Here is a 15,270-nt window from a genome sequence, read left to right as displayed (position 1 = left end):
TTAGTTAGAATACATTAATTCTAAGGTATTTGTGGGTTCATTGAGATTAGATATTTTTTACTTGTTTTGGAAAGTCTTGATGTTACAACCCAGTGCAGATGTACAGTATTTATTGGTTAACAGCAAAAGTTAACAAAAAGTAACAAAAGGAGAACTCATAAAACAAACAAACTAAAACAATCTTCCTACTCGCCCCCACTACTCACATGTTCATTCAATTCAGTTCATATATCCAAATGAACTCTTGTGGCATACCTGTGTCCTGTACACGGTGAAAATATTGAGTACTTGCCAAGAACAGGAAGCTGTTTTAACTTTAGAACACACGATTAAATCTGCCCCAAATGTCTCATGTTTGCCCTGCCACTCTTTGAAGGAGTGATTGTGTGTTTTTTGAGCTGCTGGTTACCAGAAGTTCCTGCGAGATAAATAAAGTCTCCATCTCTCTATCTACCACATCTGCAAAACTATTTTTTTTGACTGAATAAAAAAGAAGTGTGATTGAGCAAGAGATGATTCAAGGAAGCTAAAAGGCCTCGGCTGTAACCAGAAAAAGACAGTGGCAGAAAAAAAAGGAAGTGATTAATTTTCACTGTTACATGCCAGAGGACTGTTTGTGTGTGTTTCTGTCTCTCCTCCCTCTCCCTCCTCCTTTCTGTGTCCTTTCCAGGTGCTAACACGCTGATTGGGATCCACTTGGAAAGCTGATTTCCACCTGTGGAGCCAATCAGAGGAGGTGTGTTCAGGCTGAAATAGGACCATTGTGAGGATCACGGCGGCCATCTTGTTCTTGTTGTGTCTCTGTCTTGAGACTGGTGTTTTGTGTGTTTTGAAATTTAAATTTGACTTGTTAGTGCTATTTTGTGGTGGTGAGGTTGGGACTAGGTAAGTTGGGGTTCCCTGTACATTTTGCACTCGCATAGTTTACTTTCTGTTCCTCCTTATTGGTTGTGCCACCCTTGTATTTGTATTGTTTTAAAAAGCCTTTTTGTAGAGAAGTTAGTTCTGCCTTTTGTTTGTTTGTTTTCCTCACAGCTAGTTTAGATCGGCCTTCTTTTTTTATTTTTTTTCAACGTTGTTTTGCCACAATCACTTGTCCCACCTTAGTGTGTCTTTATAAAAAACAGTTAGAAAAAAAACATGTTTCACTGTTTTGAAAAGTTCTCCATAGACTTTAATCTGACAAATAACTGATCACATCTTTATATGTATACAGAAGATAAAGTTTTTTACAGGAGTTTTTATCAATGTACGTTGGTTTACATATCATGTTCTTGTAGCATTCCTGCAAGTTTAAATATTTTATGGTGAGTTACTAATAATAGTTACAATTAGAATAAGGTAAATAAAAGAAGAGAGGAAATAATGATAAGGTTAGGGGAAAAAAAGAAAGAATAGATAAGAATAACTTTTCATATTCTTTATATTTTTTTTATAATTTAATATAAAATTTATAATTTCAGACATTTTGTAACTCTATTATATTATCTGGATTACAAAATCCCACCACAGGAAGTCAAAGGGAATATCCATATTGATCCAAAATTACATGTTGGTCCACTTTTGTTACCATTTCCTGTATAAAGGCTTTAACATCACTTATATTGTAGAAGTATTTTTAAATGTATTATTTTTTAATGTTAAGGCATTTTTTCACAGACCCACTGCTTATTACTGTCGCAGCGCACATCATTCCAGTTAACTCTCACTTCATGGCCAGTTAGGACTTCTACACAGTCTTCTTCACCCCACTTTGGATCTCCACCACCGTTATCAGGTTTTCCTCTGTACCAGTACCTAAGAGACAGAGGAGGAAGAAGTATTCAGATCCTTACTGAAGTAAAAGTACTGATGCCACACTGTGAAATCACTCCAATACAAGTAAAACACCTGCATTCAAACCTTACTTAAGTAAAAATGATCAGCATCAAAATCTACTTAAAGTATCAACAGTAAAAGTACTTTTCATGCAGAATGGCCCAACTCAGATTTTAATATATACATTTCAAATATATCATTGTATTATTTTCATGAATATAGCTAATTTTAAATACTTAATATACTGTTATGTGATTAAATGTGTAAGAATTTGTAATACGTTTTATATTGATCGAGTGTTTTTTTATGTTAAATTTTGACCTGAAATGTAATTATAGCTGTCAGTTAAATGTAGAGGAGTTAAAACTACAGATTTAACATCTAAAATGTAGTGGAGTAGAAGTAGAAAGTTGCATAAACTGGAAATACTCAAGTAAAGTACCTCAAAATTGTACTTGAGTAAATGTACATTCCAACACTTCTAGAAAGGGTTACTTTAACAGCATTTTCACCAAGCGGTAAAAAAACAAAACAACTTTAAAGGCAAAAATGATGAACTTAACATACAGCGTTAGTTTATTCTGTGTCTATATTAAAATAAGGAGGAGTAATATTTACTGTATTTCCTTACGCTTCAGTCAGTGGAGATCCATCAACCCATTTCCAGACGCCTTCGTTGTCTCGGTCATCCAAACCAATCCAAGTGTATCCCTTGATGAACTTAGTGATGAATTCCTGAACAATCAAAAGAAGAATAATCACAATAGCTTAAACACTATTACTGTACTAAAATTGCTGTATTACTGTACACTATTGCTACTAAATGGTGTGCTTTATTTATTTTTTTGATTCACCTCGCCATTTTCAGAAAAACCACTTCAACTGTGATTAAATTTCCTTTAAAAATAATGAAAGTGATGAGCTGTTAAAGAACTTTTCGAAAGTATAAAATTACTGCAATGATGCCTGTTTGATATGTTTTTTGTTTGTTTTTACAGTTTTTTATTAAAGAAAACATACTTTGAGGGTAAATGGTCCTTTGTGATGGGCCTGTGTTTCAACAAGTTGCTAATTTAATGGATAAAACCAGAATACTTTACAATCTACACAGGATACAGCATCCTCTACTTTTAGACCCTGATTTAGATGACTATCATAGTTATTAATACATTTCAGAAATAATTATCTAAATAATCAATAATTAAATTAATTGTCGTATAATTATGTAGAAAAAGTTGAAGGAATTTTGAGTTATTTTCATATAATAGGTTGGCATCACTCATTCCTGTACAACATTAAATGGACAGCATGTGTATTCCAAATTATAGGCCAAAGTTAGCAGGTTGTCAGATTTTGCCATTTTTTACAAAACATTTTTTACCAATCACAGAGGTTATTAACCCATTTAAGCCGGCAAAAGCATTACTGCATTTCTACCATTAAAACCGGGGGCGCTGTTGCGGTATTCTACCATTAAAGCCGGGAAATCGAATACGTCGTTTTGTAGTATTTGTAGTTTTTTCGACCTATTTTTGGTCTCTTGGCCAATGAAATGCATCAGAATACATGTGGGAGTGTTGCAATGCATCATGGAACTTTTTCAGAACTGAAATCATGGTGGAAGACGACTATAGCGGAGGGAGCTCAGATATAACAGCTATAAGCTCTCAAATACTTTTTGAATTTCATTTCTATCTGCTACTGAGGCTGAAAAGTATATTATTTAGTAGGAAGTGTTGACACTTCTGTTAAATTTACAGAAAAACTTCAGGTTTTAGGGGGTTACTTTAAAATCACCCAGAGATTTTACAGGCATTTTTTCCAGGCGTTTTTGGCCTAAATGGGTTAAAGAAAACATACTTTGAGGGTAAATGGTCCTTTGTGATGGCCTGCGTTTCAACAAGTTGTGTTTGATGGATAAAACCAGAGGGCTTTACAATCTACACAGGATACAGCATCCTCTACTTTTAGACCCTGATTCAGAAAAAAAAACCTCCAGAAAAAGAAGAGATAGAGCATCGAACCTGTTCTTCAAAACTGTCTATGATCATCAGATCTGCTCCTCTGTCTCTGCAGTCTTGTTTGCCTGCTTCCCAAGAACCAGTCGCAGAGGAGAAGAGATAACAGCTGGAGCTGATGTTTGTCCATCCTGCAGGACACGTTTTCTCTGAGAAATACACCAAACAAGAGACATTAAAGGTCAGACGAGACACGTGTCCTTCTTTTAGAGAAGTTGTGGGTTGTTGGACTTTATGCTCAGACTGCTGAACTTTTCATTTAGTCAATGTGACGCCTGCCACACCAGGCAGTAAAATTGTTACCTTGCAGCATACAGACTGCGTGTGGTCCGCGTTCACACATGCAAACTAACCACATTGGTCTGGATGACGTTTCGTCATCTTCTGGTGGAAATAATCGCCAAATTCAACTTTCACAATGGAGCGAGACATTCGCACACTGTTTCTTGCGCTGGTCCTTGCTTTTTATATCGTCAACATTACCCATTTCTGGCAAAATATCCAGTTCTGGAATGAGTCGCGGCTGCAGCTGGAGAACAATCTTTGGATGTTCTGGATCCGCCGAAGGCGCATAGCGCGTCATTTCAGGCAGAAGAGACACGCTATCTTAACCAATGCTGTCCTGCTGATGATGAGACAAGCACCTTTCCGTTATAGCCCAAATAACGAAATGAAAGACAAGCAAGAATAGGCTATGGCTCGTTTGGAAGATTTAATCAAATTCTACTTTAAGCTTGGTTTGAGACATGGTGAGATTCTACAGTTATTGAACACAGTGGATGATATTGTTATCAGTATGCTACTCTGAGAAGGATTTTGAAATGTATGGGGTTGTACCGAACGAAACGTGTATTACAGATGAAATTAATTTCATACCAGTGTTTCCCGACATTCTTTCAGCAGCGGTGCAACACATGGCTAATTTGAATATTCAAATTGGCCATGTGTTGGTAGGTCAAGACAAGATTTGCGCTGCTGCTGAATGAATGTAGGGGAATATACAGACAGCACGCAAATTAAGCATTGATGCATTTTTGAATAGTTCGTTTAGACCTGAGTTGGTCCAGGTTTGCGTTCTCACCAGAGGGACCGCACCAGAGGTTGGAATTTGGTGTGGAATCAAGCCGGACCGAGACCACCTCTTTTTAGAGTTCTCGGTCCGCTTGATTTAGTTTAGCACCCGGGTGCGATTGATGCTTTCACACCGACAAAAAGCTTTTGGCTCGAATGGAATGTTTAGTGCGCACCGACTGCTGTTGGTGTGAAAGCACCCTTAGTTCATATATTTTATGCTAATTTTAAGCTATCACGATCTGCCAGCACCGATACACTTACAGCAGTTGCTTTGGTACAATAACAAAATAGTTAAAATAACTAGAAAATTTCCTCTGGGGAAATTCTGAAAGGCCCACAGGGTCTACTGTCGGTGTGTGTACACTATGATGAGATTCTTGAGAGATTTCAAACAATTAATACTAGTAATGTTATGATACTTTATAATATACAAGGAGCACACCTACAACAAGCATTCCTTTTCAAGTATTTATTTATACAGCAACCTATGACCTTTAACCTCAAAATGTGTGTGTGTGAGAAACGTGTATCTAGAGGAGTGTGCGCGCAACAGAATGAATTGCCACTCGCTGTCGAATGTTCCGGAACAGTGACAGCAGCCAGAGGTGGACAGACTGGAATTTCTGGCCTCGAACAGAAAGCATTTTTGGCAAAACCATAATACCTATCATTGATCCGACTTCACTTTGAGCGTCCTGAGTTCTTCCTGAATAGCTACATATGTTTTTTGTGAAGAAAAATAAAGAAATAGCTTTGTTAGAGCGATCTGAAAAACTGTTAAATAAGCTTTTCTACAGAAATCTTCCTTGGTGCGTGTTGGTGGCGCATCTGTGCGTCCTACGCCCAAACTATAACTCTGACAGCTTTACCAGAGGATTGTGAGGGAGAAGACTAATTTTCCTACGTTTCTATGTATAAATTATTTCTGTAGAGTGGAATTTGCGGCCTGGAGCGCAGTTTTCAAATTTATTTTTTGACAGTTTTTTCTCTCCCTTTACACTCTGAGTGATGATATTACACACTGTGACACGGACATTCCATGCAATGCACACTCATTATATCCAAAAGTGATCATGGTCATTAAACAGGGATTAATAAAAAAACTATACGACCTATCAAAACGTGGATTAATACACCGATACACAAGACTTGTGTCTACTGTTTTAAGTTTAAATGGAGTCTCTAGGTGAAATTATGCCGGAGAAGTAGACGTTTGAAAATCTCCAACTATTCTTTTTCTCTATTTTTTGTCATGCTGTCCCATTCAATTCAATGCAAAATTTTGCGCAGTTTTTCACGACTCACGTCGCAACGCTTCGAGTTGCAGGACTAGTAGCAGGACAAAATTGTGTCCGGAAGAGGAAGACGAAAAAATCCACAGTATAACAATAGAGGCCAGAAATTCCAGTCTGTCCACCTCTGGCTGCTGTCACTGTTCTGGAACATTCTACAGCTGCAGTAAATTCTGTTGATTGCTCTGCTCTGATTGGTCGACCCCAATGCCTTTGATGCGTAAGCGAGCACACTCCTCCAGATACATATGCTTCACACACACACACACACACACACACACATACACACACACACACACACACACACATTTTGAGGTTAAAGGTCATAGGTTGCTGTATAGATAAATACTTGTAAAGGAATGCTTGTTGTAGGTGTGCTCCTTTTATATAATATAGCATCATAACATTACTAGTATTAATTGTTATAAATCTCTGAAGACTCTCATCATAGTGTACACACATTTATTTTTTACGTATTTTATTGTTTTCTGATCTTTGCTTATTTTGATCTTGATTTTTTTCTCCTTTCTGATGGTGTTAACTTCTGTATTATTTCATATGTTTACTTAAATTTTATGTTTAATGTTTTAGCTTTCCACTATTCAACCTGTTTGTTGCGTCAACGTGAGAGAGACAATGAGACACACACACATACTCACTCTGTTTGGACAAAAGCTGCAGCCTGTCCAGCTCTTTAGTCATTTCAGTGAGTGTGGCATTCAGCCGGTCTCTCTCTGAGGACACGGCCTGGAGACGCTCAGTCAGGTTGGCGTTGATAGTGGAGAGATCTGCAGCAGAGAAGTGGTCTGAAAAAATCAAAAGACATTCCTCAGAAATTTACAGTGGTGGAAGAAGTATTCAGATGCTTTATTAAAGTAAAATTACCAACACCACACTGTTAAATTACTCCACTACAAGTGAAAGTCCTGCATTCAAAACCTTAATGAAGTAAAAGAAGAAATGTATCAGCATCAAAATGATGGCTATTATTTGTGACGCGCTCCATCGAAATGAGTCGGAAGTCGCAACCGCCCGTTCTTGTAAAAACACGTTTAAACATGAAAAAAGTGATTTTGGGGTTTTATGCGTTTCTGAATAAATAAAGTCTCACCTTTAAGACAATGTTAACATTAATATGAAATTCAAATGATAAGTATAGTTTTTAAGCTCTTAAACGTAACGTTGTCAGAAAGTTTTTCGCAGCACACAGACAGGCTGGATGACGTGGTTCAGATAGTGGTGAAGATCGCTGGCTTAACTAGATGGATTAATGTGAGGAGAACATTGCAAAACTTTTCAATTTAGATAGTAGAGGAGAGATAGAGGTGCTACATGTGATGATTACTGGACAGAGTTAATTATGGACTATTTCTCCGCACCGGTAGGTGAGGAGACGAGAGGAGAGAGAGACAGCCGGACCTCTGGCTAGGATGCTAACGGTCCGGCTAACGTTAGCCAAGATAATGACGGAGAGAGTGAGTTGGAGGAAGATGAGGAGGAAGATATTGCACTGATGGATGAGCCGATGGTAGCATACAATGTCTCTGACTGTAGTTATCTAAACAAGGACAATGTTAAAGAGACTGTGATAGCTCGGGAGTACAAGTCGAGCCGCAAACTTCACAACAGCGCCGCCTGCTAGCTGCTGTTCACCGGAGGAGACGTGAGAAGACTTGCTTGATAACTACACTACACTGTATATAACGTTAGCCCAGGTGTGTGTGTGTCTCAGGTGTCTACTGTCTCCTATAAATTACATTTATTAATATAATGAGTAAAATCAATGTTTCATTCACTCAAAAAATTGTTGTTTCTGAACATAATTCAGGCAGTGATTACCTTATCACCACACAACTGAGGCTAATTATTAAACAGTAATATACAAACATAATTTGTAGGAGACAGGTTTGCTGTGAGACACAAAGGTGAGGAGATCTTTAGGCTATAACAAAATAAACAGCCTAAAGTATGGTTAATGTATAGTAAAAGTATTGTTTAAAAGATCTGATATGGTGAATCATAACCTGTATGGTGAATATGTTATGTTTCTGAATATGGGGCTGTATTAAATCCTGTGCTGCAGTCTGTCTATCAGTGAATACACTGATCATATTGAAGCAATAATACAGAAATGATCAGGCCTCATTCAACAATGATTCAATATGATTTAGCCAGCCCAAAAGGTTTGTGATGATGACTACATTTTATTTTGTAGATGAAACATTTGGTCCATCTTGTGAAGCTCCATACGACTCTATGAGAGGATGCAGTGTGAGAAGCAGCAACACCAGAGGACTGCCTGCTTCCTTGATGCATGTGACAGTTTAATTATGAAATAATAATAAATAAATATGAAATAATATAAAATATATTCTGTATTATTATATTAAAAGGGCCATTGTCTGTATATATATTTTTAATTGTATGGATATGCACTTGTAAGTAAGTGTAAGTACATGTGTGCACGTGGCTCACTATTTAATATTTTATAAATATTCTTTATATTCATATTTTTAAAGTATTATTATATTTAAATACCCATCATATATTCTGTATTACATCATATGTACAGTATATTTGTTCACATTTTATCATTATTGTATTCCATATGTTTTGGATACTTGTCTACATGGGCTTCTAGGCCTGTACTGTGTTGTGTATGTGCTCGTGCACGAGGTCACGTGCACGTGGTCACGTGCATGTGTATGTGTGACAGTATGAGTAGACTACACATACAGATGTGGGGTATCACCTTTGACCCAAAAATATTGTGTTCATTTGGAGTCTAGTCTCAATAAATATGTTTTAATGTGAAACATGATGACTCTGTATCATTTCCTTTAAAGCCCTTTTTCTCTAAACTAACTTTTTATAACAGTCGAACTTTGGATGAGCATATCTCATGAAATATTTGGCGTAGAAACATAATGTTGGTATTGACATGAAGCTAAGAGTCTCCTCTTTACAGACATATCAAAATCTCAAAATGTGTTTCGGGGTCAATGTGACTCATTTTGATGGAGCAGGTCCCATTTATATTACATTGAATACATGTTAAAATGTATTTTACAGTGGAGTAATGTATTTTTCAAACGAAACAAACTGTAAAAAATCCTGTTTTGGCTGATATATACATTTACAGTGTTTCATTGTTACTGAAACCGAATTAACTCATTTATCATTTTACGTCTTTTACTGTCATGGTTTAGCAGTTTTTCACCATAAAATCTACAGACATTTTTTAACATGTATATAAAAGTACTTGTTATACAGAATGGCCCAATAGTGGAGCGGCTAAGTGATATAATCTTTCAGTTTATGATACAAGCGTGAAAATTGGCATGAACACTCTCCATGGGTCACTTGACAAGAAAATTGTCCGAGACATTTAAAATTTTAAGATGGCGGCCATTTTTCAAGATGGCCGACACCTAAGTGGAGCAGTTAAGTGATATAATGGTTTATTTGGTGATACAAGCATAAAAATTGGCATGAGCAGTCTCTGTTGGTCACTTGACAATAACCCACCCACAGTTACTTGAAATTCCAAGATGGCGGCCATTTTTCAAGATGGCCGACACCTTAGTGGAGCAATTGAATGACATAATGGTTTATTTGGTGATACAAGCATAAAAATTGGCCTGAGCAGTCTCCATGGGTCACTTATCAAGAAAATTGTCCGAGACATTTGAAAGTGTAAGATGGCGGCCATTTTTCAAGATGGCCGACACCTTAGTGGAGCAATTAAATTATATAATGGTTTATTTGGTGATACAAGCATAAAAATTGGCATGAGCAGTATCTGTGGGTCACTTCACAATAACCCACCCACAGTTACTTGAAATACCAAGATGGCGGCCATTTTCAAGATGGCCGACACCTTAGTGGAGCAATTGAATGATATAATGGTTTATTTGGTGATACAAGCATAAAAATTGGCCTGAGCAGTCTCCATGGGTCACTTATCAAGAAAATTGTCAGAGACATTTGAAAGTGTAAGATGGCGGCCATTTTTCAAGATGGCCGACACCTTAGTGGAGCAATTAAATTATATAATGGTTTATTTGGTGATACAAGCATAAAAATTGGCATGAGCAGTATCTGTGGGTCACTTCACAATAACCCACCCACAGTTACTTGAAATTCCAAGATGGCGGCCATTTTCAAGATGGCCGACACCTTAGTGGAGCAATTGAATGATATAATGGTTTATTTGGTGATACAAGCATAAAAATTGGCCTGAGCAGTCTCCATGGGTCACTTATCAAGAAAATTGTCAGAGACATTTGAAAGTGTAAGATGGCGGCCATTTTTCAAGATGGCCGACACCTTAGTGGAGCAATTAAATTATATAATGGTTTATTTGGTGATACAAGCATAAAAATTGGCATGAGCAGTATCTGTGGGTCACTTCACAATAACCCACCCACAGTTACTTGAAATTCCAAGATGGCGGCCATTTTCAAGATGGCCGACACCTTAGTGGAGCAATTGAATGATATAATGGTTTATTTGGTGATACAAGCATAAAAATTGGCATGAGCAGTATCTGTAGGTCACTTGACAATAAGCAACGCACAGTTACTTGAAATTCCAAGATAGCGGCCATTTTTCAAGATGGCCGACACCTTAGTGGAGCAGTTAAGTGATACAATGGTTTATTGGGTCATATACGCATAAAAACTGGCATGAGCAGTATCTGTGGGTCACTTGACAATAAGCCAGCCACAGCTACTTGAAATTTCAAGGCGGCATTTTTTTTTTTCAGGATGACTGCCGCCTGCCATGTGGGCCTTTAAATTATGAATTTTCTCATAGAAATGTATTGGGTTCCTCAAGAGAGGTTGTTTGACTGTGCTTTGTCTGAATCCTTGCCCACGACCTGTCCAGTTTGGTAAAACCTGACAGGAGTTCCCTCCCACCGGCGTAGCTCTTCGGGTTCACCGAGGTACACATGCTCCCTTACCATGAGGGCTTTTGTAAATACTTTTTTTAATTACTTTTTTTATAACTAACCATTACTACTGCCATTACTACTGCCATTAAACATGCCAAATAAATACTAAGCGGTGGGGAAACACAGTTGTGGTGCTGAACGGACAGTGCTCCAAAATAATAATTGAGCAATGGTTAATACTGAATGGCAATAATGACAGATCCAGAGGCAACAGCAGCTCTGGCTGACACGGAACCATGACAAACAGTATCTGAAACTATACTAGGGAACTAAACTGAAAATGTGAAAGCAATGCTACAAAGTAAAAACTGAACATGTCACAGTAATAGGCTGGTGACAAAATAGAACATAATGCGCCGATGTGGCGAGGGGAAGCCGAGCCATAGGCCTACACTTGAAAACACAAAGGACAACAAGGAATAACACTGGCAAAACAAACAAGCAAATAAGTTCTAGCAGGGGCAACTGAGTCCATATCTGTAGCACTTACACTTTCCAGTACAAGCCTTGGTGCACCCACATTTTGTCAACTCCCAACAACTCTCCGCAATAGGTGGAAGTGGAGTCCAGAAGACTTTCCACTCCTTGTCCTGTTTAACCCATCCCGAGTCGGACGGGCTCGGCATTTGTGGGTGTCTGTTCAATGCCTGTCCCCACACATATCCAGCCTCATAAGAAGTCTGGGATCTTCTTGACCTCTTGACATGGATATCTTTGGTATCTTCAGTGTCTTTAGCAGCAGTGGATGCCTTTTTTTGTGCCCTTTCCAGCTGTGTGTTGTTGAACATAAGTTTACAGCTTGAATGATATTTTGCTCTGTTTCTTGTCAATGTGCTTTCTATGCCATCACCTTCATCTAGTCGGGTTGGACTACGTAAGATAGGCAGAGCATTTATTTTATGAAATTATGGAACATTTGTGGCAATGGTATCATAACGAGTAACGATAACCAGTATGATCTTGGTGTCCTGCTGTTTGTTTTCTCAACTGTTATGATTGCTTCTGCAATGTCTGCAGCAAATTCAAAGGCAGAGGCCAAGGGTTTAGCCTTTTACCACTTTTTAATAAGCACTTTGATGTATGGGATACAACTAAGTTCATGCCTTAACCCTACACTTAGTCCAATTGTTCATCCAATGCCATTTTTACCTTGTACGATCTGTACACCACCCGGTTAACTAAAACTACTCAGAGAGTTGTCGTCTCTTCTTTGACTAACTTTACAATTGGCTGACACTGAACCCCACTCTGAGTTTAACAGCAGTCATGTATCACCAGTGTGCCCTGGTAGTGCAGATACTCACCCTTGTCTAATCTGTCTATGATCAACAAATCAAAACAACTGTATTATGATGTGTTAAAACTTGTTTTCCAGAATAATCTAAAACCCAATACATTTCTCTGAGAAAATGTATCTTTTGAGGATCCAGGGGGCAGCCATCTTGAAAATAGAAATTTCAAGTGGCTGGGAGTGTTTTTTTGTCAACCCAAGTAACTGTGGGTGGCCTATTGTAATTTAAAGGCCCACATGGCAGGCGGCAGTCATCCTGAAAAAAAAAAATGCCGCCTTGAAATTTCAAGTAGCTGTGGCTGGCTTATTGTCAAGTGACCCACAGATACTGCTCATGCCAGTTTTTATGCGTATATGACCCAATAAACCATTGTATCACTTAACTGCTCCACTAAGGTGTCGGCCATCTTGAAAAATGGCCGCTATCTTGGAATTTCAAGTAACTGTGCGTTGCTTATTGTCAAGTGACTTACAGATACTGCTCATGCCAATTTTTATGCTTGTATCACCAAATAAACCATTATATCATTCAATTGCTCCACTAAGGTGTCGGCCATCTTGAAAATGGCCGCCATCTTGGAATTTCAAGTAACTGTGGGTGGGTTATTGTGAAGTGACCCACAGATACTGCTCATGCCAATTTTTATGCTTGTATCACCAAATAAACCATTATATAATTTAATTGCTCCACTAAGGTGTCGGCCATCTTGAAAAATGGCCGCCATCTTACACTTTCAAATGTCTCAGACAATTTTCTTGTTAAGTGACCCATGGAGACTGCTCAGGCCAATTTTTATGATTGTATCACCAAATAAACCATTATATCATTCAATTGCTCCACTAAGGTGTCGGCCATCTTGAAAAATGGCCGCCATCTTGGAATTTCAAGTAACTGTGGGTGGGTTATTGTCAAGTGACCAGCAGAGACTGCTCATGCCAATTTTTATGCTTGTATCACCAAATAAACCATTATATCACTTAACTGCTCCACTTAGGTGTCGGCCATCTTGAAAAATGGCCGCCATCTTAAAATTTCAAATGTCTCGGACAATTTTCTTGTTAAGTGACCCATGGAGAGTATTCATGCCAATTTTCACGCTTGTATCATAAACTGAAAGATTCTGGCAAAAATGAGCACTTAGCCGCTCCACTACAAAAGTTAAAACAAAAACAAAAAAAAAAACAACAACAACAAAACTGAAAGGGCGGACACAGATTTTGTTGTACATGTTTGAGAGTAGAAGGAAGCCCCTAGAACAGACCTGGGCATTAGGGGGCCCAGGGGCCACGTCCGGCCCTTTGGCTGTCCCTGTCCGGCCCGCGTAAGGTTACCAGAAAATTAGAACTCAATACAACCACGGTGCTTTTATTTTGAAGGCGATGTATGTATGTGCATGCATGCATGTGCACCTGCACATTAACATTGAGTTACCTTGTTTCCTTATCAAAAACACTTACTGCTTTTTGCATATAGTCAATAAATTGTTTTACACAGACATGCTTTATATTGTTTTTGTTGTTTGAACGTAACTTGTGTTTAAAATGAATGGAAAAATTAAATAATTGGAGTTTTTACTATCTTTTACTGCTATATTTGAGTTACTCCACATTAACAGTCTTATCATAACATGTATTATTACCAGTAGCAGCTCAAAACCAGATCATTTACTGCATTTCCTAAAGCCACGAAAAAGAGTTTTGGTGCGGCCCTCCGCAACCTTCATAGTTTCTCATGTGGGCCTTGAAAAAATGAATTGCCCAACCCTGCCCTAGAAGCATGACTTGAGTCTGACTTTAACTTGTGTTTGTGATTTAGACTCACAGTGGACGGAGACACCGATGAGTCCAGCCAGCAGGAAAACACTCAGCAGCCCCAGACAGAAAACTACAGCTCCATGAAATCTGCTTTCAGAGCTCCTGGGACCTGAGAAAACCAGTGAGTACAGTTAGTGATGCAACAGTAATCAATAATAATAAAAACAATAATAATATACTGACAGATGAACATTCTCACCTGTCTGATTTTTCAAAGGTGCTGCATTAACAGACTTGAGATAATCCGCATTTGCATAGATTTCGTCCTCCATCACTCATAAGCTGTTAACTATTTCCTAAAGGTTCAGCTCTGCAACACAGACTGCACTACACGCAGCTGAAAGATATATTTTTATCATCTTGTTGGTTCCCGTTTCTCAACATGTCACATTCGGAGGAAGTCACAAGTTTCAGAGGTGAGAAAAGTTTTTCACATGCAACCCCCTGCCACATTATTATACATACATACAGTAGCTTGCAAAAGTATTCCTCCCCCTATATAATTTGGCCTTTTTTAAAAGAATTTGCAAAAAAAACCTCTTTCATATCAAAGTGAAAACAGATTTTTACAAAATAGTATCAATTAACTAGAAAATGTCCTCTGGGTAAATAGTGAAAGGGCCACGGGGGCTACTGCCGGTGTGTGTACACTATGAAGAGATTCTTCAGAGATTTCAAACAATTAATACTAGTAATGTTATGATACTATATAATATACAAGGAGCACACCTACAACAAGCATTCCTTTCAAGTATTTCAAGCATCCTTCAAGTATTTATTTATACAGCAACCTATGACCTTTAACCTCAAAATGTGTGTGTGTGTGTGTGTGTGTGTGTGTGTGTGTGTGTGTGTGTGTGTGTGTGAAACGTGTATCTGGAGGAGTGTGCCAGTTACACGCGCATGTGTGAATGCATGTATCTGTAACTGTAATCACATCAAAGCATCAAAGGCTTTGTGGTCGACCAATCAGAGCAGAGCAATCAAAAAGGAATAGAAAATTTC

General features: G+C 38.2%; 1 protein-coding gene across 1 annotated transcript; it reads right to left on the bottom strand.

The window, feature by feature from the left end:
- Positions 1-1,185: 1,185 nt before the first annotated feature.
- Positions 1,186-14,577, bottom strand: LOC131978565 (CD209 antigen-like protein E). Its single transcript, XM_059342252.1, has 6 exons — positions 14,465-14,577; positions 14,273-14,374; positions 6,862-7,008; positions 3,843-3,985; positions 2,450-2,553; positions 1,186-1,797 (listed from the first exon to the last, which is right to left on the bottom strand). Exons 1-6 carry the CDS (start codon positions 14,535-14,537, stop codon positions 1,641-1,643), a joined length of 726 nt encoding a protein of 241 aa, XP_059198235.1. The 5' UTR covers positions 14,538-14,577; the 3' UTR covers positions 1,186-1,640.
- Positions 14,578-15,270: the final 693 nt, after the last annotated feature.

This window comes from Centropristis striata, chromosome 10 (genome assembly GCF_030273125.1).
Source record: "Centropristis striata isolate RG_2023a ecotype Rhode Island chromosome 10, C.striata_1.0, whole genome shotgun sequence".
Classification (NCBI taxonomy): domain Eukaryota; kingdom Metazoa; phylum Chordata; class Actinopteri; order Perciformes; family Serranidae; genus Centropristis; species Centropristis striata.
The sequence above is the reverse complement of the archived record's forward strand: the minus strand, read 5'-3'. Positions and strand labels throughout refer to the sequence as shown.

Coding starts and splice junctions, on each gene's coding strand:
- LOC131978565 (XM_059342252.1), bottom strand. CDS start 14,537: ATGGAGGACGAAATCTATGCAAATGCGGATTATCTCAAGTCTGTTAAT. Junction 2,554..3,842: donor TAGACAGTTTTGAAGAACAG/GTTCGATGCTCT, acceptor TTGATTGTTCAG/GAATTCATCACTAAGTTCAT. Junction 1,798..2,449: donor GGATCTCCACTGACTGAAGC/GTAAGGAAATAC, acceptor TCTGTCTCTTAG/GTACTGGTACAGAGGAAAAC.